The following is a 15,595-nucleotide window of genomic DNA, read 5'->3' as shown; positions in this document are numbered from 1 at the left end:
CCTCTTATCCTATGGTTTAGTCAGTTTCCTTTTTATAAATAAAAAATTAAATAAAAAAGGAAAAAATCTAGAATGAGTATAAGTGCCTTTAGAAATATTTAAATCATGAGAGTAAAATACCCACATAGTACTCCAAAGAGATGAAGAGTATATTCTATTTTTTAATTTTTTTATTTATTACTTGATAGAGACAGAAAGAAGGGTTAAGGAGATAATGAGGGAGAAAGAGGGAAAAAGATGCAGAGAGACACCTGCAGCCCTGCTTCATCACTCATGGAGCTGTCCCCTGCAGGTGGAGGCCAGGGTATTGCTATGCACTGTAGTGTGTGCACTTAACCAGGTGCACCACCACCTGACCCCTGAAGAGTATATTTTCTATTAGTTTATATACATACCATATATCATTATTAAAGTTACATCTATATGTAACTTTTAAAATGATTCTTAAATGGGGGAACATGATTTTTTTCTACTTAATTACACATAGTTTCTTAAATATTCCTGTTTGAAAGGATAAGTAGAACACATGTGCATAAGCATTCAAATGATTTACTGTAATCATAAAATATAATAGTAATTATTATTATTAGCCTCCAGGGTTATTGCTAGGGCTCAATGCCAGCACTATGAATTCATTGCCACTAGAGGATGTCTTTTTTGTTGTTGTTGCCGCTGCCTTTGTTGGAGAGAACAAAGAAAAACTGAAAGAGAAGGGGAAGACAGAGAGGCAGAGAAAGATGGACACCTGTAGACCTGCTCTACTCCTTGTTAAGTGACCCCCCTGCCGATGGGAAGCCTGGAGCTTGAACCTGAATCCTTGCACCAGTCCTTGTGCTTAGCACTATGTGAGCTTAACCCTGTGCGCTACTGCCTGCCACCCCCAAATATTATTGTTTAAACATATCGATGAACAGAAATGAACGTTCAGGCATAGCCGTTACATCCTCAAAAGCGCTCTCCTTTCCATTTGCTTTCCTTCCATTTTTAGAAATAATGATCCAAAGTTGAAGTTTTGTTTGTAAGTTGAAGGGTAAATATTGTTTCATTTCAAAATTAGATTTTTTTTTATTGAAGGGGTTAATGTTTTACAGTGTGCAGTCATTGACATAAACACAATTTTATTATGCATCTGGACCCGGCAGCTCTCTATCCACCCCTCACTCCCCTTTCTTCCCACTGTCTTTTCCTTTGATACATCGTACCCAGTCTGTGTTTCATTTTGTGCTCTCCTTCCCTGTCACTATTTATTACATCCTTCTCATAAGTGAGATCATCAGGTATCCGTTTTTCTCTTAACATTTTAGGTCTGGAGTGATTATATGAACTGACATGTCACTAGGCAGATACTGTTGAGCAGGCCATAGTTTGAATTTTTCCGGCTGCACATTCATTGACTAGGACAGAGAGGCAGGTGTGAGTGAGATGGAGTTTCAGAAAGGTGCATATTATGTAGTCAGTAATTCCCTTCATTTCTTTTTTTCCTGTCTTAAAATCCCAAGGATTATTAAAATTGGAAATATTCTTTCACTAGGATTATTGTTCCTCAGTATACAAGCCCTCCTTTCTAATAAGCAAAATTTTTCATTAGATATTTATCAGCACATTGGCAGAGAAAGAGACACTAAATACATGTAAAAATATAAACTGAAGTGTGGTTTATTTACCTCCTGGAAAGTGTTTTTCTCTGATTCCTCTGAAAACTCACCCATAGATCTAACATATTGCTGTGAATTTTGCGGTAAGCAAATGTCCCAATTGTGATAAACTAAATTGATATAAAATGAACCTTACATATTTTATTCTTCCCTATTAATCATCTTTCACCTCAGCAAATGTGAAATGTCTAGAACAATCATCTTTCAGACTAGAACAAGCTTTGGGGAAAACATCTGATGGGTTCTCTTCCCTAGAGTGCAAAGGTTTGAACAAATCAACCTATTTGTACTTAGAGATGTTGACCAAAGACCTGATACTTGAAAAGAATGGAGTCTTGGTCTGGTGAGATAGCTCACTTGTATAGTGAGTGTGTTGCTTTGTTATGTGTTCCACTTAGAAGTTAACAACCCAATGTATTGAAGGGAGCTTTGGTCCTGTGGTCTCTCTCTCTCTCTCACTCTCTTCCTCTCCCCCCTCTATCTCAAAGGAGATAAAGAGAGATACAGACAGAAAGGGAGAGAGAAGTCTTTAAACCCAATCTCTGTTATTCATGCTTCCTATATCTCACTCCCCCCAATGTAAAGAAAGTAATATTTATCTATGCCATGTTCCAATTCTTAAGTAAAAAAATAATAGAAGCCTTATGCAGGAGTAAGTGTAAAAGAATGTTAGGTAGGAATGTCATACTGATTAAAAAAAAGAAGAACAGCTTTGTTTATTTCCAAAAATACTTTTAGGATTTGCCTTACCTCATACATGGTATGTTATCTTTCAGGTTTTAGTCCCCTCCTTGATATTTTCTCTTCGAACATTCCCTGAAAAAATATATTCCATTTTTATATAATAGAATTGTTATAAGTGAAAATTATATTTTTATAACATCATTTTAGAAGCATTCCTGGAATAATAACTTTATACCCTCATATAAAGATCACATTTAAAATTTTCTCCTGGAAATGGAAGAAGTGGAATTCTCTGGGAACTGTGTGCTATAACTTTGTTTCTGTATTATCTAAGCTAGTCCTAGACCTAGCGCATGTTGTTGTTCTGTGTCAGAATTTATATTGTCAGGATGCTTTCCATCAAACTCATCTTTGGTACTTTTCTATATTCTCCCATATCTAAATAAATCGGTAAACTTAATATCCTTCTGTCCCCAAACTAACATGATCAATCTTTATTTTATTTATTTGAATATTATTGGATAGAAGCAGAGAACAATTGAGAGGGAAAGGGAAATCAAGAGGGAGAGAGAACGAGAGACATCTGCAGCACTGTTTCACTGCTTGTGATGCTTCCCCCTACAGGTGGGTTCCAGGGGCTTGAAACTGCAATGTGTGTCCTCTACCTGGTGCACCACTCATCAGACCCCATGCAATTTTACATAACCAGTGTTTATCAAAAAAGTTTTCAAATCGGGAGTCGGGCGGTAGCACAGTGGGTTAAGTGCAGGTGGCGCAAAGCACAAGGACAGGCCTAAGGATCCCAGTTCGAGCTCCTGGCTCCCCGCCTGCAAGGGAATCACTTCACAGGTGGTGAAGCAGGTCTGCAGGTGTCTGTCTTTCTCTCCCCCTCTCTGTCTTCCCCTCTTCTCTCCATTTCTCTCTGTCCTATCCAACAACGACAACAATAACTACAACCACAATAAAAAACAACAAGGGCAACAAAAGGAAATAAATAAATAGATTTCTATTTTGTTTCTTTATCAGAATATGCAGGTAAAGTTTAAAGACCTGGAAATCATGTTAGAATTTTATGCTAGACTATTAAGCATTAATGCCTTTATGACTAAAAAGATAGATATAATCTGTTAGTTACCTGAGAGATGACCCCCTGAATTAGACTCAGGTCTGCCAATCCTGTTTTTTTATGAAGGCTTTTCACAGAACAAATAACAAAAAAAATTAATGTTTACACTCCAGGGAGAATGCTTCATGAAATAATGATGCAAGAGGTGAGCATTCTAGAAATTATTATTCCCTAAAGTTTCCCTACTTTGCTAATCATAAACAGTTTAAGTGTAGGACATTTAACTTATTTTATCTGGATAGCCTTCAGTAATTTTTTTTTCAAAATCCTTGCATGGAGGGTTAGCAGTTTATAGTACAGTTACTGACACCTGGTACAATTCCTCGTTTCTGTAACATGTTTCTGCAAAATATTCTCACCCCCAGCTTAAGTCCTTTTCTACCACCATTTGCCAGGACCCTCAATGTCCCCTCACCTTCTCCCCCCCCCCTTCTTTCCCAGAGTTTTTTGATTTGGTGTAATACATATTTTCAAACATTTTTTTAAAATTAAAGTCACAAACAAAAACAGGATCTACATTTTCTGAGTGTTTCAGGATGGCCAACTATATCAAGGACAAAAGCGAATGAAGTAGATTAATGCTGAAGAGGGGGAAGGTTTGTTATAAGTAACAAAATAGTTTCATTCGGAAAATGTAAGGTAACTCATCAATTTACAATGCTGGAGGTCCTGGTTTTGATCTCTGGTACCAAATAAAATGATAAAGTAAATGCAATTCTTGGGTCCCTAACTCTCCTACACTGTCTCTTTCTTTTTCAGTATAAAAAATTACTTATTTGATAGGGTCAGTGTAGGTAGATGGCTTGGGGTATAAAGAACATGAGTGACCGAAGTTAGGAGCAAATTTATCAAGGTGATTGACATTAAGTTGTCCTCAATAAAGCAGACTACTACAATAAGACATACTGTATGAACTGTTCACAGTAACCTCGCTATGAACATTTCTATTTTACACAAACAGAAAGAAAAGAATCAAAGAGTGTTACTGCAAATAATTAATAAAATCAAAATTATGCATAGATGATACACTGGTTCCACCAAATAAACACACACACACACACACACACACACACACGAAGACAGCAAGAGAGGAGTAGAATAACAAAAGAAATACAAGAAACACTTAAAAGGAAAATGACTAATGTCAATTCTTTATTGCCAATTAATGTAGGGATAAGTCATAAATGCAAATGGATATGGATTAAGCTGCAATATTTGCTCATCTGGAAGAATAAAGAACTTGTAAGCCTGAGGTATTCAGATTCCTGATATCACATCCACCAGAGTGGTGTTCTGAATGCTCTCATATAAGATAATAAAATAAATCTCTACAAAAGCAAAGCTCTAATATATGCTACCTATCAAGAGCACCTTCATATTTAAGAACTTGTATAGTCTCAAAATGAAGATGTGGAAAAATCATGAAATGAAAAGTGTTTAAGAAAGAAAGAGGGGAGTCCGGTGGTAGCAGTGGGTTAGGCATAAGTGGCGCAAAGCTCAAGCACCAGCATAAGGATCCCGGTTCGAGCCCCCGGCTCCCCACCTGTAGGGGAGTCGCTTCACAGGCGGTGAAGCAGGTCTGCAGGTGTCTATCTTTCTCTCCTCCTCTGTCTTCCCCTCTTCTCTTGATTTCTCTCTGTCCTATCCAACAATGACATTAATAACAATAATAACATCTACAACAATAAAGCAACAAGGGCAACAAAAGGGAATAAATATTTAAAAAGAATTTATAAAAAAATAAAGAGAGAAAAGAAGAAAGGAAGGAAGGAAGGAAGGGAGGGAGGAAGGAAGGAAGGAAGGAAGGGAGGAAGGGAGGGAGGGAGGGAGGGCCGGGTGGTAGCACAGCAGGTTAAGCACTTATGGCAAGAAGCTCAAGGACCAGCACAAGGAACCATGTTCCAGGCCCGGGTTCCCCACCTGTGTGGGGGTGGGGGTGGAGGTGGGGGACGGAGTGGGGCTGCGTTTCACAGATGGTGAAGCAGGTTTGCAAGTGTCTATCTTTCTCTCCCCTTCTCTGTCTTCTCCTCCTCTCTCGATTTCTCTCTGTCTTATCCAACAACAATAGCAATAACAATAATAATAACAACAAAATGGGTAAAATGGCTTCCAGGAGCAGTAGATTTGTAAGGCAGGCATAGATCCCTAGTGATAACCCTGGAGGCAGAAAAGAAAGATAGAAAGAAAGAAGAAAGAAAACAGTCCTGAGTACTATCAGACAATTGTATTCAAAGGAAATAAAAGATGTAATGCTAAAAGGATCTGTTTCTAAAGTGAAGATAATAATTTATACAATTATGCAAAATCAGGGCATCTAAGCCAGTGAAGTTACTATTACAACTGAAGGAGAAAAGGGGCTCCTGCCCCCCCCTCACCCCTGGACTTGAGGTGTTTCTCTTTCTTCCTTTTTTCCCTAACCCTTCCCTTTCAGTTTTCTCTCTCCTCTATCCAATAATATATATATATTTGAAAACAACCTTTCAACAGAGACATCCCCAAGACTATCTGACTTCCCAGCAGGGGTGTTGATTCACTAGTAGTTCACAGGGTTTGACTGTTTGGGGTCCCAGGATTGATACCTAGCATTACTTATACTGTGCTCTGGCTTCTCTCGCATTCTTCATAAATAAACAACTCTAAAAAATATTAAGGGGATGGGTGGTGGTGCAACTAATGGAACACACATGTTACTAAGCTCCAGGATCCAGGTTCAAACGTCAGGCCCCCCCACCTGCAAAGTGTAAGCTTCATGAGTGTTGAAGCAGAGCTGCAGTTGTCTCTCCTCTCTCCCTCCTCCCTTTTTCAATTTTTCTCTGTTCTTTCAAATAAAATAAAAATAATAAGTAATATAATAGAAAAAAAGCAATGGTTTCATTGGTTAACATGCCAGGCATTCAAAGAACTACTATTGACAACATTTTAGAAGTCTTCTGCATCAGGAAGATGGCTTGCTTTGGGAACCTGAATGCTTTGCCCATGTGATGCAAGTTTAAATCCTAGTTTCCATGGAACTGGGAAAAACACTGCTGTGGTGAATCCCCTTTCCTCTTCTGTTTCTAGAAATAAATAAGTTAATTAATTAATTATTTAATGCACCTCTTTAAATAAAATAAAGAATACTTCCATTTTTTAGAGGTCAGTGTCCTCACGATTTTCAAAACCAGAAAAAGAAAATTCATGCCAATTTCCCTGATGAATTATGTTGAAAAAATTCTCAGTGATGTCTGAATTTTATAGTGAAAATCTGGCAAAATGGTGGTGAGTAAAATGTACATTTGAAGAAGTATGAAGTTGTACCCCTAAAACATATGAACCTGTGTGTGAAGGCAAGGAAGAGGAAGCTTCACAAACGGTATAGTAATGCTGTTGACATCTCTCCTTCTCTAAATCCCCCTTCCATCTCAACTGCTCTGTTGCTAACCAAAATAAATATTTTAATTTAGTTAGGGCAGGGGTAAATAGCATAATGGTTATACAAAGAGACTCTCATGTTTGAGGCTCCATAGTTCCACGTTCAATCACCCATAATACCATAAACCAGAGTTGAGCAGTGTTCTGGTAAAATAATAATAATAATAATTTAATTAAAAAAACTTTTCCCCACTTATGTTTCTTAAAACACACACACACACACACACACACACACACACACACACACACACACACACATACACGTTTTGGATACCACTGACTGAAGTGTGGGGGTGAGAGAATCAGGTAATCTGATCAAAAGATACAACATCCAGTTCTGAAATATAACCTCTGGGGATCAAATCTATAGTGTGGTTCCTATAGTTCTTTAGTGTATTTAAAATAAGGTTAATACTCTACCATGTAATGAAAGTAGCTAAAAGAGTAGGACTTAAATGTTCTCATCACAGTCACACACACACACACACACACACACACACACACACACACACACACACACACACACACACACGATGGAGAGTTGTTTTGGTTTCTCAACTAAATAAGCAAGAGTGTAAACTAAATAGAGTTCAGCTTTTCTCCTCTAGGTTGATTCTTAAAAGCATAGGTGGCTACTTCAAAATCATTGATTGAATAGATGCATTATGCCAGAATGCTTAAAATGTTACTATGTTGGGGCCAGGTGGTGGTGCACTTGGTCGACTTGGTTGACTCCCTCTCCCCATTCCTGTCCTGCAGGCTCCATAGTTCCAGGTTCAATCCCCCATATTACCCCATAATTGTGAGTGGTGAAGGAGGGCTGCAGGAATCTCTCTCTCCCCTTCTCTATCAGCTCCTTCCTTTTGAATTTCTGGCTATCTCAATAAATATTATAATGTCCCCCAAAGGAAAACAAGAACACTTGAAAGCTCTTGTCACTTTATTGGATTTATTTTTACAAAAATTCTTGAAAGAGGAACAGTAATTGTATTGGGGAGATGTTTTAATGATAATGAAAAGCAGTGAGAAATAAAATTAAAATAAAATAGAAATTTAACAATTACCAGCTACATGGTATACAACAAGACACCATTATAAGTTAATAGAAAATGTTTGTGATGTGATTTTTGGCATGCATGTCCAAAGTGCAGCTATTACTGAGCTGCTCCAACTCTGGGTTATTAAAATGTACTGACAATTTCTATGTTACCAATTCATACTATCATTTTATTAGAAAAGTACAAATACAGAGTGGTTTCTAATACCAGTGATGTTTTTTTTTGTAATTTCACTAACTAGAGAGTATTTCTGATTTTATTAGTGGAAATTTCCTGAATATCTGTATTACTTTCACTAACATGGTAGAAATATGATAAACATAATTTTCATAGATGATTTTCTCAAAGCAGGTCTGACCCTTCCATGATTCAATCTCAGAACAAATATTGCCTTTATTTTGTATTTTTAATCTTTATTTGATCATAATGGCACATGGTTTTATATTCGACTTTCAGAGTTATAGAGTTCTAGGTTCTGTATGCCGGCCATAAAAGCAGCTAAATCAAAGCTTTTGTAATAAATACTACATGTGAAAGATTTTATCTATAATGTAGTCAACTTAAAACTTCAAGCAAACAGGGGAGTTGGGCGGTAGCACAGTGGGTTAAGCGCACGTGGCGCAAAGCTCAAGGATCCTGGAGTAAGGATCAGAGTAAGGATCCTGGTTTGAACCCACGGCTCCCCAACTACAGGGGAGTCACTTCACAGGCAGTGAAACAGGTCTGCAGGTGTCTATCTTTCTCTCCCCATCTCTGTCTTCCCCCTCCTCTTTCCAATTCTCTCTGTCCTAACAACGATGACATCAATAACAATAACAATAAAAAAACAACAAGGGCAACAAAAGCAAAAATAAATATAAATTTTTTTAAATTAAAATACTTCAAGGAAACAATATGATTATATCTAGGATAACATTATGTAATAACCTTTGATTCAATAGCATGGGATTTCGTAAAATATATTATTATTAAACTGAACTTCTTGTACATGAAGATATATTTCCTGATGTAGAAGGAATCATGTTGAATGAGACAAGCCAGAAAGAGAGAGACCAAGACCTATAACAAATTATCTCACTTATATGTGGAATTTAAGACTAAAAGATGGTAAATGTGAAACGTGGGCCGGGTGTGGTGTATTGCACCAAAGCAAAGGACTCTGGGGAGGAGAGAAAGGAGAGGATGAAGGGACATTGGAGTCTTGGGCTGTCTCTTAGACACCTATCAAGGGAAGAGGAGAGGCTGTGCCTATGTGGTAAAGACTTTAATGTAAACCATTAATGCTACAATAAAATAAAATATCAATAAAAAGAGAGAAAACAGGACACCTGTTTGAAATGTACCTTATATAAAGAATCAAGAAGGAATCAAGACTCCTAAGGAGCTACCCCGTCAGAACACTTACATGTAACAACTATTGTGCTATTTGGTCAGTGTGAAAGAACTGATTTTTTTTTTGTAAAAGAAAATGTAGACAGATATTGTCAGAGATATTTTTAATCTAAAGGAAAATGACTAGAGAAAAAAAAGTAAGGGAATTAGGCACATTGAACTATATTGAACATGTGAACCAAGACATTCGCTAGCACACTTGATATATTTAGAATCACCAAAGCCTCAGTAAGTAATCGCCCTGCCCTTTAATTCACCTCTTGATTTCTGACATAATTTTGACATGCCACAACTTTCTCATGGCGCTCTTCACTTCTGCATTCCTCAGTGTATAGATGAGAGGGTTGAGAAAGGGAGTTCCGATAGTGTAAAATACCGCCACCATCTTGTCCATGGGGAAAGTGGTTGGAGGGCGTGTGTATATGAAGATGCAAGGACCAAAGAATAAGATGACTACAATGATGTGAGAAGTGCAGGTGGACAGAGCTTTTTTCCTGGCTTCTGCACTGTGGTTACGCAGTGAGTGCAGGATCACAAAATATGAGATCATGAGAAGCACAAAACTGCTGGAGCAAATGGCCCCACTGTTAGATACCAAGAGCAAGTTGATCATGTAAGTGTCCATACATGCAAGTTTCAGCAAAGGCTGTAAGTCGCAGCAATAATGGTCAATCAAATTCGGGCCACAGAAAGGCAACCTCAAAGCCAGTACAATCTGAGCTGCAGAATGTATAAAAGACCCTATCCAGGCAAAAACAATCAGGATGACGCAGATGTGCCTGCTCATGATGGTTGGGTAGCGCAATGGCTTGCAGATGGCCACATAGCGATCAGCTGCCATGAGGATCAGGACAAAGATCTCCATGCAACCAAATAAATGGAGTGCAAACACTTGAGTCATGCATTCATTGTAAGATATGGCTTTTTTCACTCGGAGAGAATCTACTATTAGCCTCGGGGCAATGGATGTTGAAAAGCAGAAATCGGCAAGGGACAAATAAAATAGGAAGAAGTACATGGGGCTCCCAAGTGTCCGGCTGCACTTTATGGTCACAATAATAAGCAGATTACCTACCACAGTTCCCATGTAGAAAATGAAGAAAATTATAAAAATCATATTCTGTTTGTCAGGATCCTGTGTCAATCCTAAGAGGATAAACTCATATACACTGTTATTTTGCTGCATGGTTTCATTTGAAAGAAAATTCAGGTTCAAAACAGCCAATCTGCAAAGAAAAAAAAACAATGAAGTAAATGGTAAATTTAGAGGTCAAATGAAAAAATCAGCATAGGTACTTCATTCTAGTGTAATATGTGTGCTCAACCAAGTGCGAAACCAGCTGCCCCACATTCTAATGTATATTGCTCTTATCATTACAGTATAGCTCTATATATTAAATATAGATACATAGTCCTATATATATAGACATAAAATGATATTTATCAAAATGAAGTAACATGCAGAAAGTGATTTTATCTATTCACTATTGAATTTAGGCATCAAGAAAAAAAGTAGGTATACTTATTTTTGAATGAATGAAAGAATAAAGAGATTTTCTATAGATGCAATTCAATACATGTGATACTGGTCTTAGCTAATATTGAGAAGAAAGCCTGTGTATTATCCTTTGTCACCTTCATGGGATAGTTTCTGAAACAAATATATTATTTCTAAAAGCTCATCCCTCAGCCCATGTATCAGGTGTCCAAATAAATTTTTTCCAAGTAGAAAATGCAGCTTAGCTAATCTCCAAAATAAATCTTACCACATCTTTCTAAGTATTTATGCAGAGGATAAATTGACCTCTTTTCTTTCAGAGGCTATGAGCAGCTTCCATTCAAGTGAGAAATTTGAAAATTTGCTTCTAATAGTCTGCTTGAAACTAAGAACCATGATCCCTTTGCTGACACAGTGGCTTTGATTCTCATCTGCACTCCGGAAGTCAGACCAAGATGATCCCAGATTCATCAGACATGTTCTTAAACCTACCCGTGACACAGGGTTTTGACTGGTAAATGCCTCCTTTTGTCTTCCCTGTGGAGTATTTAAAAATGAATGATGCAAAATATAGGAGTCTAGGGAAGTTCATTCCCTAAAGGGTCCTTTTCCCTACCAATTAAGAATTGTAAGACAGATGCTATAAAGAACCTAATCTTCAATATATCTTATTACATCATGAAAAGTGGTATCATGTTCGTGCAATTAATGGTGTCTAAATGAATCAAAGGGGTTCTAGTTATTGAGTAAAATAAAAGTGGAGGTCATTTTGTACCTAGAACTTGACTTATAATTACCACCAGTAAAATAAATCTGGATTGGTAGTAATGTCTGACTTTTGGTCTGAGGTCTGAGGGTAGGGAATATAATACATGCACTGGAGAAGATTATAGTGGTAAAAAGTAAAGAAGTGTTAAAAAAACACACACATAACTATAATGTAACCAAAAATAAATATCTATAAATCATAATGACTTAAATAATTGGGAAATTACTAAATGATCATGAAAGAATAGACAAAATAATTCTGAAATATTTTTATTGATACTCCACCTCAAATGTTCTTTTGTCTAGTGTAGACTATGCATTAATCCTTTCTATCTGAGACTATAGTATGGTGGGAGGGGAGTAAAAGGAAATTTACATACATGAAATGTGCTAAATACAATTCAGAGAGGTTAGTTTCAAATGCTATGTACGTTATAGTTGGATGCCATGTTCTGGTATGATAATATACATTGGAGATCCTTTCTCTCAATAAAATATCAGTCCAGTCTAATCTTGAGTATAGTATCAGAGAAAGACACATTTGAAGACTTTATACAAAATATCTTAATAGTTCCTCCTTCTCCACAGTATTAAGATTGTTTAAAACGAAACAAAAAGTCGAAGAAACTTGCATTGACTGAGCAATTTTGAAAATTTGAAAATTGAATGCTAAAGGTTACTTTAGATTCAGTACTTGGGGGGAGTTGGGCTGTAGCGCAGCGGGTTAAGCGCAGGTGGCGCAAAGCACAAGGACCGGCATAAGGATCCCGGTTCGAACCCCGGCTCCCCACCTGTAGGGAAGTTGCTTCACAGGCGGTGAAGCAGGTCTGCAGGTGTCTATCTTTCTCTCCTCCTCTCTGTCTTCCCCTCCTCTCTCCATTTCTCTCTGTCCTATCCGACAACGACAACAACAATAATAACTACAACAATAAAACAACAAGGGCAACAAAAGGGAATAAATAAATAAAATAAATATTAAAAAAAAAGATTCAGTACTTGGGAAAATAATGCATTACAGTAGATTAAATAATGTACATATATTTTAAAAATGATGTCAAAGAGGTTCAGGAAATGGGACAGTGGGAGAGAGAATGACTTGCATCAGTAAGGCTCCAAGTTCAATCCCTGCCACTACATATGCTCGGGTAATGTCTCTCACACTGACTTTTTGTCTCTCTCACTCTGTGTCTTTTCATTAAAAAATATTAAAAGTAAGAGTGTTAAGGGGACAGCAATAAAGCTCACCAGAAAGGACACTGTCTTTTTAATTGTATTATCTTTATTATTTGGATAGACACAGCTAGAATTTGAGAGGAATGAAGAAATACAGAGGGAGAGAGACAGCAAGATACCTGTAGACCTTATTCACCACCCATGAAGCTTTTCTCCTACTGGTGAGGACTGGGGACTTGAAACCAGGTCCCTGTATGTTGTAACATGTGAGCACAACCAGGCAAGCCACCAATGGCCCTGAGAATACTGTCTTTGCATGCACAAGAGCTACATACAAGGCCCAAGATAATTTGGACATGCTCCTGGCACAGTCACATGGAGGAATACTGGCACTGGGGGAAAACTTTGGCACTATGAAACCTGTCTATATGTGAAAAATGTCAATCTTGACTAGTGAAATCTCATGTACACCAGGTCCTGAAGAAAAAAATTAGTAACGATATCTACAATTGTGTCAAAAATTGATACACAATTCAAATGCACACCCCTAATTGAAGAAATTTTAGAGGATACTAGGAGAACTCTGAATTATCTTAGATTTTCAACCAAGGCCTTATATCCCTGAAACACAAACCTGTTCTAAAATTTAAATTTCATTAAAACGGAATGGTTTCCTTCACTTAGCATCTCGTCAAACATTTCTTTTCTTTTTTTTTTTTTAATTTCTTTATGGGGGATTAATGGTTTACAGTTGACAGTAAAATATAATAGTTTGTACATGAATAACATCTCCCTGTTTTCCACATAATAATTCAACCCCCTCTAGGTCCTCCTCTGCCATCTTACTCCAGGTCCTGATCTCCCCACCCCTCATCCCAGAGCCTTTTACTTCGGTGCAATACACCAGCTCCAGTCTAAGTTCTACTTAGTGTTTCCTCTTCTGATCTTGCTTTTTCAACTTGTCATGAGTGAGATCATTATCATCAAACATTTCTACACTGCATTTGAAGTTAAGCACAGCTTCCTTTATAATGCTGAGTAGTGTTTATTGTATTTGTATCACTTTTGATCTACTTGTGTTAATGTACATATTTCAGTGATTTTAACATTTTACCCCTTTTATCAATACTACTATGAACAGGAGTTACAATTTCTAGTGGAGTGCCTTCTCTCAATCCATTGAGATAAACACGCTCAGGAGTCGCAATGATGGATCATACAAAGTTGTTTTTAAATTTGGAAGAAGTGTGCTACTGCCATTTACTGTGCCTACTCGATTCTGCGTTTGTGTGGGATTTTGCATACAAGTATATGTACACAATTGCTTTCATGTTGATTCTGCTTACTGCATATTATTTTTCAAATCCTGAATTTTGTTATGTAGCTCCTCTTCTAAGAATCGTCACATCACAACTCAGGCCCACTCATTCTGCTGATGTATTTCCATACCTTGGCCCTTTTTTATTATTATTCTAGAAAGCTTTTAATTCAGCCTTCATTGTCTCTCTCAAACAGTCTATTAGAGAAACCACCCAGTGCTTCCATGCTTTATGACATATAGGCTTAACCAGATGTGCCACCACCTGACCCCACTTCCATGCTTTATAATCTTTAACACTGCAGTGTCCCTGTGCTCTCTCTAAAAATTGTCAATGGATTTTAAACTGTGAAGTAAGTACCCTGTTCTCTATAGCCACTAAAGTGTAACAGTCAGTGTGCTTGATATATTTCTTGGGCTTTAACACTGACGTATAGTGAAGTTCTGTGGGACAAATCGGGTATACATAAAATGAAAACAATTTGTGTGCTTTTGGACCTACTTGTTTTTCAAAAGAGCTTTACATCAGCAAAAATAAAGTGGTTAAGGTAGAAAAGATCACAGTTACATGACTAATTTGTGCTCTCATCAAGGGAAGAAAACAAAGTTATATTTTCATTCACTGGTAATAATCACGTTGCCTATCTCTCTCGTTTTTCAGTTAAAACATCTTTCCCAGAGCACTACCTAGAAATCTCCTTAGTCTGAATATTAATGAAGAAAAAAGTCTCTGTTTTCTCCAACAGAGTTTGTTAACTTTAAATTTTATTTCTTTTATTAATTGATCTTTACATCTTTATTTACTTTTTCATTTGCTATTTAGCATAAACCAGGCATGATGTTACCTTTCAGAAATGATTGCTATAGCACAAAGGCAAGTGATTTTTTTGTGGTATGCTCGCTTAATAAAGTGAAAATCCTATTTGTCATATTTTGAGTCGTTACAATTTCTAGTGTAATATAAATTTAAAATCTTGAGATGTGTAAAAGCCTACAAGAGAGTTTGAAAGTGTAATGAAATATTTATTCATCATTTTGTGCTTCATTGACCCATTAAGGTTTTAGCCATAGTGTAATTATAATCCCTAATACTACAAGCAAATTATAATTACCAATTGTGATTTTTAACTGAACAGTTATTAATTTTAGGTTATTACAATTAGTTAAATAAAATGAAATAAACTTTATTTAAATATCAATCAGTCGTCTATCTATTTTATATCTATGCCCCACTCAGGTTATGACTAATAGCATAAATCTCTTACCTTTGTAATAATTTTCTGACAGTGTAGCATAGACTTTAAGAGCATAATCTGAGATATTAGTTAGATTCTGATTATAGTATATCAGTAAATCTAACTGAATAACCTTACTATGCCAGTTTTCCTACTTGTTAGTAGGAATAACCACAGTTCTTTCTTTGAATTGTGAGAGATACTATTGCGCAATGCCAATGTATTTTGTTTTTTATTTCTATTAGAAGTCATGTCTATGAATTCATACTGATGAATC

At 36.8% G+C, this 15,595-nt stretch overlaps 1 protein-coding gene across 1 annotated transcript; it reads right to left on the bottom strand.

Moving 5' to 3' along the window:
- Nucleotides 1-9,579: 9,579 nt before the first annotated feature.
- Nucleotides 9,580-10,521, bottom strand: LOC103116544 (olfactory receptor 4C11). Its single transcript, XM_007526443.2, has one exon. It carries the CDS (start codon nt 10,510-10,512, stop codon nt 9,580-9,582), a length of 933 nt encoding a protein of 310 aa, XP_007526505.1. The 5' UTR covers nt 10,513-10,521.
- Between the last annotated feature and the right edge of the window lie 5,074 nt (nt 10,522-15,595).

The sequence above is a fragment of the Erinaceus europaeus genome, chromosome 17, assembly GCF_950295315.1.
Source record: "Erinaceus europaeus chromosome 17, mEriEur2.1, whole genome shotgun sequence".
NCBI classification, from domain to species: domain Eukaryota; kingdom Metazoa; phylum Chordata; class Mammalia; order Eulipotyphla; family Erinaceidae; genus Erinaceus; species Erinaceus europaeus.
This window is presented reverse-complemented; position numbering and strand designations above follow the sequence as displayed.